The sequence below is a fragment of the Panthera leo genome, chromosome A2, assembly GCF_018350215.1.
Source record: "Panthera leo isolate Ple1 chromosome A2, P.leo_Ple1_pat1.1, whole genome shotgun sequence".
Lineage (NCBI taxonomy): Eukaryota > Metazoa > Chordata > Mammalia > Carnivora > Felidae > Panthera > Panthera leo.
In genome coordinates, this window is record NC_056680.1 from 16,924,156 (window position 1) to 16,946,956 (window position 22,801).

Sequence of the window (22,801 nt, forward strand, 5' to 3'; positions counted from 1 at the left end):
CGTCTCCCTAGACGTATACCTTCCTAGTCTTGTGGGTCCATCAGGGATCAACATCCTTCACCCAAAAAAACTTCCCTCAGTTTTCCTGTACTGTGTGCTAGTGAAAACCTAACCTCATTCTCAATGTCTGCCCTTTCACTCCTGAAAGGTATTCCTACTGGATACAGAACTCCAGACCGACAGCTTTACCTTCAGCATTTAAAATGTTACTATACTGTTGGAGTGCCTGGGTGGCTTAGTCGGTTAAGCATCCGACTTCAGCTCAGGTCATGATCTCACGGTTCATGGGTTTGAGTCCCACGTCAGGCTCTGTGCTGACAGCTCAGAGCCTGGAGCCTGCTTCAGATTCTGTGTCTCCCTCCTTCTCTGCCCCTCCCCTGCTTGCATTTTCTCTCTCGCGCTCGCGCTCTCAAAAAATAAACACCTGGCTTCTGTCATTTCTGCTGAAAAGTCAGACATCAGTTTTATGATTATTTCTTTGAATTTAATGTGTTCTTCTCCAACGCCACTCACTGCCCAATGTGGTGGTTACTTTTAAGGTGTTAGTTTTTTTGTTTTCTTTTGTTTGAGAGAGAGCATGCATGTGTGTGAATGGAGGAAAGGGGCAGAGAGAAAGGGAGAGAGAAAATCTCAAGGAGGCTCCACACTTATCATGGAGCCTGAAAGGGGAATGACCCCACAAGACCTGAGCCGAAATCAAGAGTCAGATGCTTAACCAACTGAGCCACCCAGGCGCCCTGTTTAAGATGTTAGTTTTTAAGGTAAGTTTAAGCATGATGTGCCTAAACATGTTTTCCTCTGTATCCAAATGTGGATCAGTTTAGACTCTCTACTGAGTTGGTATCTTTTTATTATTTATCAAAAATGATTAGCCATTACATCTTCAAATATCACTTCTGTTTCATTCTTTCTCTTTTTATAGGTCTCTAATGATAAACATGAATTCTTTTTACCATTTCTCACGTGTCCTTTAAAGTCTGTTCTCTTTGACCCCCTCTGCCACCTTGATCAAATTTATTTTTCTCTTGGTGCTTCAATTTTAAGGTAGCTACTAACCTGTCTGAGCTCACTATTCCTGTCTTCTGTTGTGTTTAGCCTGCTGTTAAAACCACCCAACGAGGTTGATTTCAGGCACATTTTTCAATTATACAATATTCCTTTGAGTCTATATATTCCAATTATGCTGAAATTCTCCACTTTTTCCTGTTTTAACATATTATTCATCATTACTTTAACATACCTACATTCTAACCATACAGAAAAAGTGGTAAGATAAGTGATTGTGGTTTTATAAAATGCCAATAGATTAATTAGAATGCTCACATTCTTATGCCCTAGAAAGTTACGTTTCTTATGAAAACTGATACTTCTTACAAAGAAGAATAAAAAGGACATGCTGCATTGCAGCCCAGGTGGGTCTAGAAACAAAGTCCTTACCTTTGCTAAGGTTTTCTTGGAGTAAATGTCAGTACGAAGACCAAAGTTCTGCAAATCAATTGGTTTTTCCTTGTTCTTCTCAGGAAAATTTAACATCTGCTGAGCAGCAGGGACCTAGGAGTCAGAAAAATGATGAATGGCTTTATTAATCTCTACAAAGTTAAGGGGATAGAATTTTTAAAGCACTGTATAATATTGACATGTAGAGAGATTTCAGAATAAAATAAATAACCACACCTTTGCCCTACACTTCTAACAACATTTCAACATAGGCAACAGATGTTGCATATAAGCAACATTTTTCTGCCTCATTTAAATCCCAGAGAAAATCGACAATAAATTTTCTTTAATATGCTACCCCATTTCACAGTGAAGAACAATTTACACCTTAGACTCATGTTATTCCAACTTCAGGCTATATAAAATCTGGTTGACATAGTAATCTTTTCAAGAACATGTGTTTGTTCACTTTCCAAATGTTAGGAAGGGGAAAAAGTTTCATACAGTGTATAATTAGTGTAATATTAAAAATGCCTAATATTAGGTTATTAGAGTAATAATTACAAAAACCAGACTTATAATAATATTTGTGTAATCATTAATTTACCTGAGGTGATCGAAGATGTAGAGGCACAAGCCCAGAAGGGGTATCAGCTAATACATTGAAATGAGGAGTAGGAGGAGGTCCCATTGCCATGGGTCGACTTTCTGGATCCACTTGATAATTGACAAGCCCCCACTGCTCTAAAAAGGCATGAACCCTGGAAGAGTAAAGCTCTGAAACTTAACATCTAGAAACTGTAACTCACTTCATTAACCATCATCACATTTCACTAAAAAAATCAAAACAATAAAACAAGTAAAATGTTCTCTATAGGCTATGAAGCACCACAAAGTTAACTGACAATTTTGGTTTGTTGTATGAGGGACAATTTCTACAAACTCAACATCATGTTGATAACATAACACCCAAAACCTAATACAAAGCCTGATTATTTCCATCACAGAAAGAAGAAAACAAATGTTCACTTAAGTCCAAGGTGAAAAAACTCACACACAGGCCAAATTCAAACCAGGAGATTCCCATTTGATTTGTTTCTTTAGACAGATGTAGTGTAGAGAGCTTATCCACTCTCCAGATCAACCCACTCTCCATCCCTGGTCATTTTACGATTTTACCATAAAATAAAAGATATCAAGTGTAAAATCTTAAAAAGAAGAGAAAATGCCAAGGTATTAAAAATACTCAGGGGCGCCTGGGTGGCGCAGTCGGTTAAGCGTCCGACTTCAGCCAGGTCACGATCTCGCGGTCCGTGAGTTCGAGCCCCGCGTCAGGCTCTGGGCTGATGGCTCGGAGCCTGGAGCCTGTTTCCGATTCTGTGTCTCCCTCTCTCTCTGCCCCTCCCCCGTTCATGCTCTGTCTCTCTCTGTCCCAAAAATAAATAAAAAACGTTGAAAAAAAAAAAAATTTTTAAAAATACTCAACCCCTGAATAAAAAACATTTGATTAAGGTATTTTATCAACAAAGGAAATATCCAGTTGGATCAATCAAACATTAAACAGCAATGAATCAGTAACCACCTGCAGTGAAGTGTCTAAGAAAAAGTCAGGCATTTTACCTCATCACAGCACACACATCTCCAGTCAAGTTTCGCCGACAAGCAGTGCTGGTTAAATATTCTTGGGGGTTTAGGCGATATGTGTCAATCATAAAATTTCGATATGCCAAGTATCTAAAAAGCAGTGGCAAAATTCATAAGGTGAACACACACATCCTTTCAGAAATAATAACTCATAGAGCCAATAATCTTCTGATTCCCTATAACCAAATCCAACAAAAAGTTTATATTCCAACAAATACTATTGAGTGCTTACAGTCATTAATGTAATTAAGGATAATAGCTAATATGCAAAACAACTATTTACTAATATTAACGATAAGTAACAATAAAATGATGAAGTTAATGTAAAGTAACATAGGGGTGTCTGGCTGGCTCAGCTGGTGGAGCAGGCGGGTTTTGTGTTTGGAGACAGGAGTTTGAGACCTACGCTGGGCATAGAGTTTACTTAAAAATAGATAGGTTAAAATAATAATATGAGCTAATATAAATACAAGCTTGGTCACAGGGGTGAATGGATAAATAAACACCTGGTTATTTATGCTGTCTGCAGAACTACTGTGTATCCACAGTAATTCATTTAAATCTCACAATCTCTCCCTAAGGAAGGGTCTACTATCATCTCATTTATCGATGAAGAAACTAAAGCACAGAGTGATTAAAGTATGTGTCCTAGGGGCTCCTGGGTAACTCAGTCAATTAGGCATCTGACTGTTGAGTTTGGATCAGATTATGATCTCATGGTTTGTGAGTTCGAGCTCTGTGCTGGGCTCCATGCTGACAGTGGAGCCTGCTTGAGATTCTCTCTCTCCCTCCCTCCCTCTCTCTCTCTCTCTCTCTCTCTGCCTCACCCCACCCACCAAAATAGATAAAATAAAAATTTTTAAATATATACATTAAAAAAAAAAAGTGCCCTAGACCACAAGGCTGGTAAGTGTGGAGCCAGAATTTAGCAAACAGAGTGTGTGTGTGTGTGGGGGGGGGGGGGGCGGCTGCTCTAGAATCCATGCTCTTAACACGTGCTGCCTCTCATTTCTATATTCTTAGTAGAGCCACATGTTGATCTGGCTCTGACAATGGCTATATACCCAGCCAGGCGATGAGTAGAACCCATGAGGCCAAAATCAAAGCCAAAACAAGAACAGATAAAAAAGGAGAGAAAAACTGGGATTCGGAGTCACAGGAGACTTATTTTACAACAAACCCAAACACTTCTGTGACAAAATATTTATTCATTCATTCATTCATTTACTTATTTCTGTCTTTTTTAAGCAACAACCTTTTTTTATTGTGAGCAAGAGAGAGAAGACATGTGCAAGTGGGGGAGGGGCAGAGAGAGAGTGGGAGAGAGGGAGAGAGAATCCCGAGCAGGCTCTGTGCTGTCAATGCAGAGCCCAACTTGGGGCCAAATCTCACAAACTGTGAGATCATGACCTGAGCTGAAATCAAGGGTCAGATGCTTAACTGAATGAGCAACCCAGTCGCCCCTCTGCGATAAAATATTTAAAACAAGATTTTAAGAAGCTACAGACCTAGCCACAAAAGAAAAACAAAAGTCTGGCAAAGTTAAGGTGGGTTACATCAGAATAGAAAAGGTACACTGCTCAAAAAAGGTCTAGTATACACATAGATGGATAAATAAAAACCGTAAATTTTCAGATTTAAGCGGACTAAAATGATAAACTGTGCTTTTAAACAGAAGACTGCCAAGAACCAGAAGTATTTACAAACGCTGGCAATTGGCAAATTAGCTAGAAGAATATACCATGTCTCACTAGATGGAAAGACTATCAGGGTTTCTTATGCCAAATCTTTGACTGTGGTGTTTTTTTGTTTTTTTTTTAATTTTTGAGAGAGAGAGAGACAGAGCATGAACAGGGGAGGGGCAGAGAGAGAGGGACACACAGAATCTGAAACAGGCTCCAGGCTCTGAGCGGTCAGCACAGAGCCCGACGCAGGGCTTGAACTCACGGACTGTGAGATCATGACCTGAGCTGAAGTCGGACGCCCAACCGACCGAGCCACCCAGGCGCCCCTGACTGTGGTTTTAAATGAATCCTTACACTTTTGTTATGGAAAGGCTAGAATTATCTAAACTTACAACCTCAAACTATTGTGGACAATCTACTATAAGAAAATATTTATTATTCAATTATCTATATTCTGTCATGCATTCAATGTGGAAAATCACCCTTCCCAAACAATTTAAGCAAAAGACATCTATTTGTGAAGTCACATGAGTATAACAAGCAATGAATTAATACTATAAAGATAATATATGGAAAAGTATTTATAGTATGACAGGTGTAGATTTATTTTGGGGCAAGGGTTTCCAGAAACGTATATTTAACAGTCACCAGGCAAATATACAAAAATACTTCCCCAAAAGATTCTTCCATCTCCAAAAAGGTTTTATCTCCAATGCAAAAGCACAACAATGCTTTATGTAATTAAGATCAATTTATAGGCAGCTATGTCATCATATCTGGCATTCTTTCAATTAGTAATCATTCATTAAGAAAACAAGATAAAGACTCCACCGTCTCTCAGATTATCATACGTAAATATACATAATCTATAACATAAATTGGGAACTGTTAAGGAGAAACCTCAGCTCATTTTGGTGAATGACTATTACTAATTTCAATCATGGCTGTAAGAGCTCACATGCATATAGTTCAAGATACAAATGGAAGAAGAAAAAATGTAGAAAAAATTCCTTTACAGCATGGAATTCTGTGCGGCTGAGGTATGAACACTGTTCTGCATGGAGTAACATATTTGCAAACTTCCAAACATTAGCAAAAATGAGTGTTCGACTCTTGGTATCAGCTCAGGTCATGATCTCACGGTTTGGGAGATAAAGCCCCAAGCTGGGCTCTGAGCTGACAGCACAGCACAAAACCTGCTTGGAATTCTCTCTCCCGCTCTTTATGCCCCTCCCCCACTTACATGCTCTCTCAAAATAAATAAATACTTTTTAAAAAAATTTAAAACAATTTGAAGAAACCCCTGCCAAACACATGCAAATTAACAATTTCTCTACACTTCAGCCCCATTCTAAAGTAGTAGTATCAGGATTACATCTTTATATTTCACTCACATTTCTGGAGTCTTGGATTTGTTTTTCCCATTGAAAAATTCAGGAAGAGCACGCCGTTCAATCACGTGAATACTGGGGAATAAAAAACAAAAAGTCCTCTTAAAAAAATAAAATCTTAAAATTTAAGCTAAGTAATTTTCAAAGTAGAACTGATAAATCCAAAAGGCAAACAATTATTATTTTTTTTAATGCTTGTTTTTGAGGGGAGGGACAGATAGAAAGGGGGACAAAGGATCCAAAGCAGGCTCTGTGCTGACAGCAGAGAGCCTGATGTGGGGCTCGAAGCCACGAACTGTGAGCCGAACCTGGACACTTAACCACTAAGCCACCCAGGCGCCCCTCAAGCATTATTTTAAAAAATCAACTAGCTTGCACAAGTTCCTATGTATGAAGAGCATATAATAAAGGTTTCCCTCTCTAACCCTCAATATGTAACTGTAGTTTTTCTATTCCCATAACCAAACTCAAAAACTTCAATCAACACACTGAAAGCAATACATTTTATTATGTATTTGACATAACATATCATGACCACATGATGAACCACAAAATACTAAAAGCTCTTTGGATACTGGCTGACGAACATTGTAGCAGCTGGCACAGAAACAAACTGGTGAAGTGAACAACCAGCCAAAAGATGACGGAATTTACAATGATCAGTTTCTTGGGTTTTTCATATCAATGCAACTTTTTTCCAGCCCTCAGAAACTTTGTGATAAACTCTTTTTTTTTTTTTTTTTAAGATTTCAGTAATCGGGGCACCTGGGTGGCTCAGTCGATTGAGCGTCCGACTTCCACTCAGGTCATGATCTTGCGCTTCTTGAGTTCGAGCCCCATGTCAGGCTCTGTGCTAACAGTTCACAGCCTGGAGCCTGCTTCGGATTCTGTATCTCCTTCTCTCTCTGCCCCTCCCTTGCTCACACTGTCTCTCAGAAAAAGAAAAAAATAAATAAACATTAAAAAAAAAAGATTTCAGCAATCTACTGCCTTTATAAAGATCATAGAACAAGGGATGCCCGGGTAGTTCACTCGGTTAAGTGTCCAATTTCAGCTCAGGTCCTATCTCATGGTTCGCTGAGTTTGAGCCCCACATGGGGCTCTCTGCTCTCAGTGCAGAGCTGACTTTGAATCCTCTGTACCCACCCCCCCCCGCCCCTCCACTGCTTGTGCTGTCTCAAAAATAAACATTTATAGGGGCGCCTGGGTAGCTCAGTCAGTTAAGCATCCAACTCTGGCTCAGGTCATGATCTCATGGTTTATGAGTCTGAGCCTCACATCGGGCTATATGCTGACAGCTCAGAGCTGGAGCCTGCTTTAGATTCTGTGTCTCCCTCTCTCTCTGTGCCTCCCCTGCTCACACTCTCTCCCTCTCAAGAATAAACATTTAAAAAAATTTTTTTAATTAAAAATATAAACATTTATAAACAAAGAAATCAATCATAGAACTAATTTTTACTATTTAGGTAAAGGCCCTGATAATTTTGCAAAATGTTACAGATGAAAGCACTATAGAGACCATGTAAAAATCAGGCCTCATGAACTATACAAATGACCCACCTGTGTATCTAGGACAAAGGTTTTGACACTACTACAAATCAATGTTTTTACTGATGACACTTTCTAGTTTCTCAGTGGCTTTCCAGATATGCAACATGTACTGGTTACACAGAGAAGAGCAAATCAGTAATCTATGAATGTAACTAAAAGCATTGTTTGGCTGGTTCAGTTGTAGAGCATGTGACTCTTGACCTTGGGTCATGAGTTTGAACCCCACATTGAGTTTACTTAAACAAAAACCATTCATTCTTGCATTATTTGGGAACATATAAATTGTTTGAACTGGATCTGTACTGCCAAATACTATAAATACAATGAATTACCTGGAAACTTCTAGAAGATAATCCCTAAGACAAATTAATGCTATATACGTATGTGTAATGACTTTCCAAATTTTACTATGAAGAGAATAGCTGTAAGCAATTAATTATATAGTTCTAATATACCTCTCATTGTTTTATTGTTACAGGTTAGGAAAGGCCCACAAAATACAATTTCTATATTCACCAAGAACAAAACACACATGAATGTTTAATCCAAAGAACTTTCTTTTCCTTACGTGCAGGCAGCTAATTGCTTAGGTTCTGAAAATGAGTCAGGAAGTGGGGTATTCAGAATCAGAAAATCTGAGTTCTCCCAACTGTCAAATATGACTCTGAGCGCTTACATGGACACAGTATTTACCTTTATCTACAAAACAGGGGTGTGACACACACCTCCACTATCCACTAGAGCAAGCTTTATGACACACAATGGTTATGATGCAAATGAGTGTTTCTGTAACCTATAAAAACTTACCAAGTTATGTAGTATTAAGACTTTTTTCATTTTAGAGGAAAAGAACACTAGTTTCCTCAAGTGTGTCCTTTTCAACTGTTCTGAACCTGAATATGTAATTATAATTAATAACACTGATACTGAGACACTTCCAAATATAAAAATAATTTAACACAATCAATGTAATGAAGATTTGACCTTCAAAGAAGAGCTATATACTTATTGTGTTCCAGCTTCTATTTATTCAAAACATTTAGGAACTGCATTCAGAAATGTTAAAGGCATGCAGAGAAGTCTCAATATTAGAGTCATATTTTGTGGTTTTGGAAAAAAATACAGCTCCAAATGGATCATCTACCCTTTTAAATTGGCTTCTAAAGATGTATATATGTCTAAATGCCATGTACAAAGACACACATACATAAAATCACACCTATCCTTAAAAAATGATAATGTATAATTATTGAGAGCAGGCAACAGATCCAAGTAAGACCACAAGATTCTGAGAAAGGGCACCATCCATCACTTAAGCGTAAGTTATATATGTAACTTTCCAATGAAAATACCTTAAAGAAGCTAACTATTTGGAGGGGTAAGTTCTGGAACATACATTAAAAAATAAAAAGCCAGATAAAAATCAGCCTGACATGAAACAGTCACACTTCATAAGTAATCAATAAATAAAATATCTAGAACTAGTTATTTCCAACCACACTCCAATGATGTCAAACGGTTTTGGTAAAAATAACAGGGAAGATGCTGAGGAGAGTGTTTTCTTGAAATGTTTATACATGAAAAGCCTAATGTTAAAAATATTTCCTACTGGGGCACCTGGCTTGTTCAGTCGGTACAGCATGTGACTCTTCATCTCAGGGTCATTAGTTCAAGCCCCACATTCGTTATTAGAGCACACTCACAAAAAAAAAAAAAAAAAAATCATATTAAAATGAAGCCATTACTGAAGATTTTATTTGTAAGTAATCTCTATGCCCAACATGGGGATCGAACTTACAACCCCGAGATCAAGAGTTGCAGGCTCTACCGACTGGGCCAACCAGGCACCCCTAATGTTTCAAAATCATGTAATGAATGCCAATATTTTATAATTATTAAATATTTAACTATTTGCCCATCTGAATCATAACTGATTCTAAATGAATTAAGTCTAAGCTTACAAAATTTTACACCCCCAAGTTACAACACAACTTAGTCTCCATCCCTAAACTGCTTTAAAGAACACATTCCAGGGGAGCCTGAGTGGCTCAGTCAGTTAAGCGTCCGACTCTTGGTTTCAGCTCAAGTTATCATACATAACGGTTCATGGGTTCAAGCCCCGATTCAGACTCTGACAGTGTGGAACCTGCTTGGGATTCTCACTCACTCCCTCGCTCTCTGACCCGCCCCCACTCGCATGCACAAAGTCTGTCTCTCTCTCTCTCTCTCTCTCTCTCAATAAATAAATAAACTTAAGAAAGAAAAAAAAGAACACATTCCAAAGTTAAAATCACTTTCCATCTTCCTTCATCCATCTGACAATGATTAGTGACAAGAGGGACTTGGGCAGAAAGGCATAAGATAACTTCAAGAAGTTCTCCCACACCTAAGTATCTTATTTACAGGTATACATGGCCCACTCACCAGTTATAATCAAACCATGATGCATAACTAGGAATAATAATGTGATTGGTCTGCTCTGTCACATTATCTTCTCCTGGGTCAAGTGAACGACTCTGATCACCTTTGCTAGGATCTTCGTCTTCCTATAGAAAAGAAGCCAGAGTTGAGAGAAACAGAGAACTACAGGGAGATATGTAACAGCTTTCAAACTTCTGATATTAGGGCATAAAATGAGGCCACTTGATCCAATTTCAAGGATTAGAAAAACAAATTTCAAATAAAAACAACCCTTCACAGTTTTAAGGTACCTTCACAAGATTCCCAGATGACACAGCAGATTTTATTCCTTGCTTTTACAGATGAGGGAATCAACTCAAAGAAGACTCAAAACTTTTCTTACAATAGCTTGCTTCTTGCTTGTCTAGTTTTATCTAATCCTGGGGTCACATATCTAGCTCTCAAGTGATTTATAAGGAGGTGACTCAAAGACCCTAATGAAGCATAATGACAAGCTTTCCCCTATTCCAAAGATTCATCAGTAAGTATCTGCTAGCAGCTACATGCACCTTATTCATTCCTCACAGTAACAGCAGCGATTACTACTACTTTTGTGGGTGAGAAAATGATGCACAGAGCTATTAAGTTATAAACAGGGTAGGGGTGCCTGAGTGGCTCAGTCGGTTGAGCATCCGACTTCGGCTCGGTCATGATCTCACGGTTCATGAGTTCAAGCCCCACATTGGGCTCTGTGCTGACAGCTCAGGGCCTGGAGCCTGCTTTGGATTCTATGTCTCCCTCTTTCTCTGCTGCTCCCCTGCTCACACTCTGTCTGTCTCTCAAAAATAAGTAAAGATTAAAAAAAAAAAAACAGGGTAGAATTCCTGAGATCCCGGATTGAGGGCCTACACTCTTAACCATTTTCACTAATAAAAGTCAGCTCTGATTTTTATCCAATTTACAGAGGTTTTAACTAATGATTCCACCTGAAAACCTGGCCTGGCTAATACAATAATTTAAAAATCACTGCTGTGGGTCAAAACACAAGAACATTTCTTATGCTTCCAGTAAAAAATAGTAATAATTACTTCTAAATAATATCATGTAATACAAAGTTTGTATTCAAATGGTTCCAATTAACCCAAAAATGCCCTTTATACATTTTTGTCCCCAAATCAGAACCTAATCAAGAAATCCATATTAAGTGACATTTGCATCTCTTCAGTTACCTTTAATCCCTGCCTTCCTCTGAGGGTGTATTTAATGAAATTCAAAGGTTTTAAAACTCCAGACCACACGACTTGTACAATGTTTAACAATTTCTATTTATCTTATTGATTCTTCATAATTAACTTGCAATTAAACATTTTTATCAAAAATATTACAGGAAGTTAAGTTTTTTGACACTCAGATGTTTTCCAATTTTGTACAGTTAAATCTACAACCTTTCATCTGTGTTTTTACTGTTTTTATTCTTATGAAATTCTTTTCTATTAAAAACCAGTTCTACACTTTAATTTCTATCTTTAACTTCATTCAGTGTAAATATCTGTGCAGCATTATTTGAAGTGAGGATCTAGTATTACTGTCTAGAAACTTAAGACAGTAATTTCCTTAAGATCAATGAGTATAGAAAAAAGGTAATGTTTGAAAACCCCAAGGAACTCTGGTTGTTACTTAAATGATGGTGAAACAAGTATGCTAATATTGATGACAAAGATAAGAAATGTTATCTCCCAAATCAGGGGAGCTAGTAAAAAATATGTACATGATTAAAGTGGTTTTGAAATGAAGGTTTCACAAACTCAATTAGAACACAAAATATATCCTTTATTTAGGAGAGAATGGCACTGCAATTAATAAAGGCCAAGAGGGTGCACCGGGGTGGCTCAGTCAGTTAAGTCTCCGACTTGGGCTCAGGTCATGATCTCACCATTCATGAGTTCAAGCCCTGTGTCAGGCTCTGTGCTGACAGCTCAGAGCCTGGAGCCTGCTTCAGATTCTGTCCCTCTCTCTCTCTCTGCCCCTCCCCTGGGTGGCTCAGTCGGTTGAGCGTCCAACTTCAGCTCAGGTCATAATCTCACGGCTCGTGGGTTCAAGCCCCACACTGGGCTCTATGCTGAGTGCTCAGACCCTGGAGCCTGCTTCGGATTCTGTGTCTCCTTCTCTCTCTGCCCCTCCCCCGCTCATGCTCTCTCAAAGGTGAATAAAGATTTAAAAAAAAAAACAAAAACTTTTTTCTTAATAGATAAAAAAATAAATAAATAAAGGCCAACAGTCTATGGTTTAATTATCTGAGTAAGGAAACGCACGGGATGGCATCGTGGGACGAGGTGTTACAGTAAATACATCTAACAAGTTTTGGGTTCAGTTATACAACAGACTTAGCCTTGGTTTCAAAATGTCCCCTGCCCCTGGCATAAACAAAATCTCCTATGCCAATTGTTTGGCTTTTTATTTGGGTCTCTTTCACTACCACATAAGAGTATTTACACAAAATGATGACATATTTTTATAAATGTAACATTTGTTAACGATTTTAAGTAGTTGGTTAACTGAAGAAGTCTGATTTAAAAAAGAAAATCACAGAGGTGCCTGGCTAGCTCAGTCAGTGTAACATGCAACTCTTGATGTCAGGGTTATGAGTTCAAGGCCCACACTGGATAAGGGATAACTTAAAATTAAAATCTTAAAAAAAAAAAAATTAAAATCATAAGAACAATTCAGATGAAGAGCCTTACATAGAGGAGTTTCTTGAAATACTTTTCAGGGTAATCCTGTCATAAATAGGTTCATTCCTTGAATGTATAAAAACAATAAATGTCAATTTGGGGGATTTCTCTCACTCAATGAAAAAGAACTATCCATTTTCAGCAAAGGAAGAAAGTTATTTCAGAGAGATTAGGGATTAGTTACACTTATTAATAACACAAACGACAGTTTGAATGAACAATGGGCCATTTACTAAAAAGAAAAGTAAAATCCTGCCTTAAATCCAACACCTTTCAACAGCATAATTATTGATATGTCTCCACCATAGAACTGATCAAACAGGAAGCAGCTGACTGTAATGGCTCCAAAAAGGTTAAGAGCATGACCAAAAGCTGTACTGGCTGTGGACTGAAATTGTACTGATATAAATGGAAGGGAGAAAATCAAGGCAAGGTATGGTCCCTGCTCACCTGTACCATCGGATAACACCTGGAACACTGCACTCAGCTCTGATTACCACCTTGCAACCAGAGCTATAATGGAATTGGAAATTAGCATAGGAGAGACCCTACATGAGAAGATAGAAATTTCCTTTTAAAAAGTCTTAGGAGTCGAGAAAGACAAATTATTTCAGAGATGGGTTGAAAACAAAAAATTAGAAGGGCCTCAAAATTGAGTATTTCTAAGGCACTTTCAATCAGTGTTTCTACTGCTCCATACATTGAACCCTTAGATAGCTACTTTTGCACCAGGCGTAATTAAATTGTTACCTTTCCTCCTGTTGTGACTGTTTCTTCATCCTGCTCATCTGCAAAATCAAAATATATAATTATGTAAAAATCAGGTATATATGCTCTTTGGATTACTTGGAAACTTCAAGATAATTTTTAAAACTTTATATAATTATTACTAGAGAGGGAAAAGGAAAGAAATAAAACATTATTAAAGCAAACCCACCTCTAATAATTCAGTAAAGTGATACTGTACACAGAAGCACAAAGATGAATAGAGCTTCAAGCATTAAATAATTAAAAATTTCCAACAACAGGGAATTTATAATTAATTACTGCTTAGGCTACTAATCTCAGTTATGATCTTGCTAATAAAAGGTAAGGGACTTGATTAGGACTCTAGCCACTTGAGATTTAATGAAACAAAGTAATGACATTTTGGATCTCAGAGGAAATGAGTTAAGAAATGAGGAGTAAAGAAAAGAGGTGAGAATCAATCACTACAAAGTCCTGGTAAGAGTGTTAATACCTTCTGAGGATAGAAGACTCCAAAACCTAAATGCTGGCCTTGCAAAAGAACAGGAATAAACCCAAGTATAATTTAAACCAGGCAGCTGATTTCCACAGCAAAAAGTAAAAGTGCCAGTGTGGACATCTGTTTATATATTAACTATTGCTGCGTTTACATGACAGTGGCAAAGTTGATTAACTGTGACAGAGACCATGTAGCCCATACTGTATAAAATACTAGCTGGCCCTTTCCAGATAAGTATGCCAACATCTACATTAGAGAATATAAAAAGATCAGTAATACATGAACAGTTAGTACTCAAACGTTCAACCATATTCTATAGAATGCCTCTACTATGTGTCCAAATGCTAAGGACACAATGAAAAACAAGAAAAGGTCCCTGTCTTCATTGAATTTACATCCCAGTTGGGAGTGGCAGGAGACTAGAGAGAAAATACACAAAAAGATTTCAGATGATGAAAGCTGGTATACAGAGAAAAACAAATATATTTTAGAGAGGGATTGGGTGGGTGAACCCTTCTAAATAAAGAGGGAAGAGTCTCTGAAAAGGTAACATTTTAGCTGAAACGTAAGGGAAGGACAAAAGCATTCCAGGGACAGGAAGCAGCCTGATCAAAGAGCCTCAGGTGGGGACGAACCTGACACCTTCACAAATCTGAAAGGTCACTATGAGCTTTGAAGGCTGGGAGAAATGAGCACAAGAGCAGAGTGCAGTGACACAAAGCACTGGCACTAAAGTTAGACCTAGACCGGAGTCTGTGCTCTGCTGCTTAATAGCTTTATGTTTGGAAACATTACCGAACCCCTCTAGGCTCATTTCCTCATTAATAACACAGGACTGGGGCACTTGGGTGACTCAGCCAGTTAAGCATCGAACTTCAGCTCAGGTCATGATCTCACTGCCTGGGAGTTTGAGCTCCGTATCGGGCTCTGTGCCGATAGCTCAGAGCCTGGAGCGTGCTTCAGATTCTGTGTCTCCCTCTCTCTCTGCCCCTCCCCTACTCAAGCTCTGTCTGTCTCTCTCTCTCTCTCTCTCTCAAAAATAAATAAACATTAAAAAATTATTTCTTTAAAAAAACATAACACAAGACTAACATGGTTTTACAATGAAATGTGAACATATGTAGAATGATACCTGGCAGGTACTTAGGCAAAACAGAGATGGGCACTGTTGTTTGATTTCTAAGTTAGACAAACAACTGCTAGCAGGAATAGGAGATTCACCATGTGGTAAATAACTTATGGTCACCCAGTTCTGCACAGGGACTACTTTTTTTCTAGGAAGTGACTAACAGTTCTAAATAAGGCTGTCAAAATGAATTTTTTGTTCTTTGGATCTTGGTAAACCCCATGATAACCAATTTTTCACTAGATGGTGGTAACACAACTTAATGATCTCTCTCTGGTCAAAACATACCATTTAAATTTAGTTTGACAGGGGCGCCTGGGTGGCTCAGTCGGTTAAGCTTCCAACTTCGGCTCAGGTCATGAGCTCATGGTTCATGGGATCAAGCCCTGCTCTGTGCTGATAGCTCAGAGCCTGGAGCTTTGAATTCTGTGTCTCCCTCTCTCTCTCCCCCTCCCCCACTCAAGCGCTCGCTCTCACTCGTGCGCTCTCAAAAATAATAAACATTAAATACAAAATTTTAAATAAATAAAAATATATTTAGTTTAACAGATTTCTGTCCCAGAGGTAGTCTTGGTACCCAAAGGAAATTGACTTCTGCTAATACTAAAGTAGGAGGGCCACCTGCTTATGGATTCCTAAACAGTACTCATAAATGTTCTCTTCCTCCTTCTAGATGTGGACAATCACACTCTCACCTCAGCCCCTGGATCTGGACCTTTCAGTGATCTCAAGGAAGGAAGGAAGGAAGGAAGGAAGGAAGGAAGGAAGGAAGGAAGAGAGGGAGGGAGGGAGGGAGGGAGGGAGGAAAGGAGGGAGGGAGGGAGGGAGGAAGGAAAGGAGGGAGGGAGGGAGGAAGGAAAGGAGGGAGGGAGGGAGGAAGGAAAGGAGGGAGGGAGGGAGGGAGGGAGGAAGGAAGGAAAGAAGGACTGGGGATATTTAGCTAGGTGACATGTAAGGCAGAATATGGACCAGTTAAAACAATAAACAACTCTGTGAAGAGGAATTCCCAGTTGATGAATCAGTTACCCTTGACACATGGTTCAGGTTATATCTAATGCAGAAAGCCAGATGATTAAGTGATACGTGGAAAAGCCTGTTGGTTCCTAGATGAGAGGCCAGGACAACAATTTAAAATTCCACAGACTCTAGCTCTCCAGCTGCGATGAGCAGCATCTTCAGCCATAACACCCCTGCTGTGTTAAAAAAAAAAAAGAGCTCTTATACCCAGCACTGAAAGTTTTAGATCCAATTGAAACTTCTATCCAGTTCTTAAAACTGGCTTCGATTTGACTACTTTGATAAAGTCCATTAAAAAAACACTCTCATAGTAGCTCCCATTTTTAAAAGGACAATTGTCTACGCTCATAAAACTACAGATTGATTCCTTTTTAGGATGTATAATTAAAAAAACAGAAACTATCAGGGCTCCTGGATGGCCCAGTGGGTTGAGCATCCAAGCCTTGATTTCGGCTCAAGTTATGGTCCCAGGGTCATGGGGTCAAGGTAAGCGTGGGCTTGTGCTAAGCGTGGAGCCTGCTTAATATTCTTGTGCGCTCTCTCTCCCTCCCTTCCTCTCCCAAGCTCTCTAAAATAAAGGTAAAATAAAATAAAATGGGTAATTAAAAAAAAAAAAGAAACTATAATTCTATTTAACAAACTGTCCCAGTAAAGAGTATCCAGTCTTAACAATCATTTACTCTGCCACATTACAGAAAACATTAAAAGTCTATGTATAGCTAGTTTTGTTTTCTTGGCCTTTGATTCAGTGGACAAGTACCAGTTGTGGAATAGACAAGCTTATAGAAAATGGAAATTATTAATAGTTATTAATATTCTACTAAGAATGTTAAAAGACAATTAAGATAGAAATGTTCTGACAGCATTTGTTTCATTTATTTTGTTGACCTAACACCAACTTTACATAAACTGTCATCAAGATAATTTTCTATTTCTACTTCTGACATCAAAATTTGGACCTGATGTTCAATGATAGGCTTTAAGCCAGAAAAGGAGGATATAGTGAAATGAAGTAAAAAAAAAAACAAAAAACAAAAAACAAAACAAAACAAAACCTCACTACCTACTAGCTGCCATCAAGAATCTCTGTAATTTATTTGAAATACAGAATTCACTTAGTGAAAAGATAAAGAAACTGAAGTTTCATTTTCCACATAAGGAGACCTCAAAAACCCCTTTCAGGTGTAAAATTCCCTAAAGTCAAAAATTCAGTATAGATTTATAAATATATAAATTATATAAATCCTGAAAACACTAGGTTCTCCCTTAATTTTTACAAGTGAACAGAGAAACTGAGATCCATATACAATTCTCAAAAACAAAGATGTTTACAACCACCTCTACTTTTTTTAAGTGGAACAAGTGACTACGTTCCTCTCTCCCACCCTCCAGCACATCCAAGGACCATGATGTCCTCATAAAAATGTACTCTGTATAATTTGTAAATACTACTATGAATGGATGATAGGATTCTCATTTTATACTATTTAGCCAACTAGAAGAAATACTTTAGGAAACGGAAGTATTTAAGAGTCAACAGACTTAAAAAAAAAAAAAAAGGCAATAGACTTTTGCTCTAAAGATGCAAAAATCAGTAAAGAGTAGAAAAAAAGGATCACAGGAATTTAAATTTCCTAATATGGCAGCAAACCAAACTAACAGTGGTGCTAGGGTGACCACGGTCACTATCTGCGCTGGAAAGCATAGCAACTGGAAGCAACATCTCTCAGGAAAGGAAGAATCATTAGAGGATATGAATCAATAAGAGAGACAACAACACAGAAGTGTACAGATTGTTTGGTTTTTACCTAGATCTGCCACAGTTCCTCCTTTAACAGGTGTATTTTCACTATCTTTCTTTGGGTTCACTAGAAAGAAAAAAAAGAGTCATGATTTAGGGGGAAAGTTCTACTTTTTTAAAAGAAGAAAAAATAAAAGATGATTAAAAAGTACATGAATCTCATTGCAAACCACCACCATCCAGTGTTCACCTTCATGAAAAACTGTAAATCTGATGAAAAAAATACTAACACTTAATATAAGACTGCCATTTTGCAATTAATTACCCAAGCATCAATTTTTTCATGATAAAAGTACACAATACACAAATATAGAGAGCAAAACCTGAAAAGAACCTTTCAATCCCTTCCCCCAAAGTATTTTTTATTACATTTTCTGTGTGTTTGTGGATTCCCATTTTTGTGCCATTCATTTAGGTAAATAAACTCAGGGAGAACTGATTAACTATTATATATCTCTGTAAACTTCAAAACCTGTATGAGGGGTTTAGGGGCTCCTGAGTGGCTTGGTCAATTAAACATCTGACTTTTGGTTTCAGCTCAGGTCACGATCTCACAGTCATAGGATCAAGCCCTAGGTCCCACTCCATGCTGAGTGTGGAGCCTGTTTGAGCTTCTCTCCCTCACTCTTTGACCCTTCCTGTTCATATTTTCTTTCTCTCAAGGTAAATAAATAAACCTAAAAAAACCCACAAAACCTGTATGAGGGGTTTAAATCTTACAGCTCTGTTATCCATACTGTGCTTCTTCCTTAGCATTCTACCCATGTCATTCAACTGTGTGCCTATATGACCATTCCATGTTAAGTGTTTTTAGTTACATTTATAGTCAAATTATATACAACTATTTCATTTAAATGAAATGAAATGAATCCACTGTGTCCATGGATGGGTCATACATAAGGTAACCAGCCCTATATTGATGGCAACTGTTGTTTATTTTCAATTTTTCACTATAACATAATCCACATCCTCTTACATTCATCTTTTTTTTAATTTTTATTTTATTTTATTTTTTTTGAGAGAGAGACAGAGTGTGAGCGGGGGAGGAGCAGAGAGAGAGAGAGAGGGAGACACAAAATCTGAAGCAGGCTCCAGGCTCCGAGCTGTCAGCACAGAGATCAATGCGGGACTTGAACTCACAAGCTGTGAGATCATGACCTGAGCCAAAGTCAGACGCCCAACTGAGCCACCCAGGTGCCCCATCTTACATTCATCTCTAAGCGTGCCTATAATTACTTAAAATGGGCTCTGAAATTAAAACTGGTACTGCACATACACATTAAAATTGAACAAATAAATTGTGTTAAGTGGCTTCATTAATTTATACTTCTACCAACAGCAGCTGAAAATACCCACTTTCTCAAAACATTAGTACTCTGTGAATCATCTATTTTCTAAGTCTGGAAAAACTAACAGATGAAAAGTGTTACTTTAATAATTTATATATCCTTGATTAAGAGAAGTTGAACATCTTTCCACACATTTAATGGCCCTGAAATTTGATAAAATTACCAGTACATAAATACTTTGCCCTTAAATACGAATCAAAAACACATTGAGATACCACCTCACACCGGTGAGAGTGGCTAACATTAACAACTCAGGCAACAAGAGATGTAGGCTAGGATGTGGAGAAAGAGGAATCCTTTTGCACTGCTGGTGGGAATGCAAACTGGTGCAGCCACTCTGGAAAACAGTGTAGAAGTTCCTCAAAAAGTTAAAAATAGAACTACCCTACAACACAGCAATTGTAATATTAGGTATTTATCCAAAGGATACGGGTGTTGATTGAAAGGGGTACATGCACCCCAATGTTTTTTGCCAGTGCTATTGACAACAGCCAAAGTATGGAAAGAGACAAAATGTCCATCGACTGATAAATGAACAAGATGTGGTGTAGGGGCGCCTGGGTGGATCAGTTAGTTAAGCGTCTGACTTCAGCTCAGATCTGATCTCATCATTCTTGAGTTCAAGCCCTGTGTCGGGCTTTGTGCTGACAGCTCAGAGCCTGAAGCCCACTTCAGATTCTGTGTCCGCCTCTCTCTCTGACCATCCCCCACTTGCATTCTATGTCTCTTTCTCAAAAATAAACATTTAAAAAATTTAAAAAAAGACATCACACACACACACAGAGGAATATTACTAGGAGATCAAAAAGAACGAAATCTTATCATTTGCAACAACATGGATAGAACTAGAGTATACTAAGCTAAGCAGAATAAGTCAGAGAAAAATATATGATTTTACCCATATATAGAATTTAAGAAACAAAACAGATGAACCTAGGGGGAAGGAAGCAAAAATAAGATAAAAACAGAGAGGTAGACTCTTAAATACAAAGAAAAAACAGGGCTGCTGGCAGGGTGTTGGGTGGGGGTATGGCCTAAATTGGTGATGGGCATTAAAGAGGGCACTTGTTAGGATGAGCACTGGGTATTATATGTCAGTGATAAATCTCTAAATTCTATTCCTGAAATCATTAACACTATATGTTAACTAACTTGGGATTTAAATTTTAAAAATAAATAAATAATAAAGTAGGTCTTCCAGTGGGGAGGGGAGGAATACATATTTAGGGTTCGAATTCTTTGTTAAATGACTAATGAATATTTCATCTAAGGCTAACACTTGCATTAAGTACATCAATATTTGGAAGTTTACTTAAATAATTTTGTTTTTAAATTTGGGACTTGAATCCACCTGAAGCTTAAATTCTTATTTATTTTTTTTTAACGTTTATTTATTTTTAAGACAGAGAGAGACAGAGCATGAACGGGGGAGGGTCAGAGAGAGGGAGACACAGAATCTGAAACGGGCTCCAGGCTCTGCGCTGTTAGCACAGAGCCCGACGCAGGGCTCGAACTCACGGACTGCGAGATCGTGACCTAAGCCGAAGTCGGCCGCTTAACTGACTGAGCCACCCAGGCGCCCCTTAAATTCTTATTTATGACACAAAAAAGAATACAAAATTTTTCCAGATGTATTTATGCAACTGTTTGGTCTTTTCCCACAAACTGGCACTGCGAAAGTAACAGTAAATTAAATTTATAAACAAATATGGATCTACAGTTGAACCAACCATTCTACTCCACTAAGGGATTCAGCCATTCCTGTGTCGAAATCATATTCTATTCATTATTACAGGTTTATAGTTTAGACAGTTATCTATTAAAACTACCACCACCTTCTTAGTTTTTTTTATTTAAAATAAATATTTCAGGGGTGCCTGGCTGGCTTAGTCCAAAGAACATGCAACTCTTGATCTTGGGGTTGTGAGTTTGAGCTCCACTTTGGCTGCAGAGATTACTTAAATAAATAAACTTAAAAAAATAAAATAACGAAGGGTGCCTGGGTAGCTTAGTCAGTTATGCGCCCAACTTTGGCTCAGGTCATGATCTCACAGGTTTGAGGGTTAAAGCCCCGCATCAGGCTCTGTGCTGACAGATTGAGCCTGGAGCCTAAAGCCTGCTTCAGACTGTCTCCTTCTCTCTCTCTCTCTCTCTCTCTCATCCTTCCCTTGTTCAAAAAATCATAATGGCAGACTTATGCCCAACCACATCAACAATTCTATTCTTATTCTATTCTAATTAAAAACAGAAAATGTGGGGACATTTGGGTGGCTCAGTCAGTTAATCGACCAACTCTTGATTTCGGCCCAGGTCACGATCTCACGGTTCCTGGAATGGAGCCCCACGATGGGCTCTGAGGTGACAGTAAAGAGCATGCTTGGGATTCTCTCTCCCTCTCCCTCTCTCTCTGCCCCTCCCCCACTCACTCTTTAGGCATGCATGCACACGCTCTCTCTCAAAATAAATAAATTTGAAAAAAAATGTGGTGAGAACAGACTTTCTAAAAAATAATAAACAGATTTTAAAAATGTGTTTTTTTAGGAGAATAAAAACAAGACAACAATATCCTGTTTAAAAGTGATATACTTTACATAATCAAAGTGAAACTAACAGGATGCAAGAGAGATGTAAGTCAGAAATCTAAAGTGTAAGAACAGGGGCACCTGGGTGACTCAAGCATATGACTCTTGATTTCGGCTTAGGTCATGATCTCACCATTAGATCAAGGCCCACATAGGGCGCCGCGCTGACAGTGTAAAGCCTGCTTGGGTTTCTCTCTCTCCCTTCTCTCTGCCCCTCCCCCATGCGCACACAGGAGAAGGACAGAGAGAAATAACTAAACCTTAAAATAAATATTTATTAATAAATAATGAATTTTAAATAAATAAACTTTAAAAACTAAAGTGTAAGAACAAAGCTGTGTAATTTACAGAACTGCTATATTGGAGCTGAGTACATGAGGACTAATACAAAAAATGTAGAAGCAAAGAACAGTGTGGTTTGACGAGCTTTATTATTACCAGAGAACCTGGCCTTCAAGACAAGCACTACAATGGCACCTAGAGACACACAACACAAGAGTCAGTTCATCAGGAGGACATGATGGTACTAAATGTATATGCCCTTAAGTAACAGAGCTTCAAAGTATATGAAAATACATAAGAGAAAAAAAATTCACAGGAATCAGAGACAAAAACAGACAAACCCACAAATACAGTTAACTAACATCCTACTCCCAATAACTGATTTAAATAGATTAAAATGTACATGGATAAGTGCTCCACCTTCTCATATGTATATTCATTCTACCAGGATTTAAGAACAATTAATTTTATTTTTTTTTAATGTTTTTATTTATGTTTGAGACAGAGAGAAACAGAGCATGAGCAGGGGAGGGGCAGAGAGAGAGGGAGACACAGAAT

General features: G+C 38.1%; 1 protein-coding gene across 4 annotated transcripts in view; it reads right to left on the bottom strand.

Annotated features, from left to right (window-relative positions):
• Positions 1–22,801, bottom strand: part of SMARCC1 (SWI/SNF related, matrix associated, actin dependent regulator of chromatin subfamily c member 1) — a 202,983-nt gene that overhangs the window by 89,437 nt on the left and 90,745 nt on the right. For all 4 annotated transcript variants that reach the window (XM_042929205.1, XM_042929204.1, XM_042929203.1 and 1 more), the window contains exons 12-18: positions 18,038–18,097; positions 13,591–13,628; positions 10,133–10,254; positions 6,161–6,232; positions 3,058–3,171; positions 2,045–2,198; positions 1,438–1,551 (exon numbers count right to left, since the gene is read on the bottom strand). In XM_042929205.1, the coding sequence (XP_042785139.1) occupies positions 1,438–1,551; positions 2,045–2,198; positions 3,058–3,171; positions 6,161–6,232; positions 10,133–10,254; positions 13,591–13,628; positions 18,038–18,097 (674 nt within the window). The remainder of the gene's footprint in view (positions 1–1,437; positions 1,552–2,044; positions 2,199–3,057; positions 3,172–6,160; positions 6,233–10,132; positions 10,255–13,590; positions 13,629–18,037; positions 18,098–22,801) is intronic.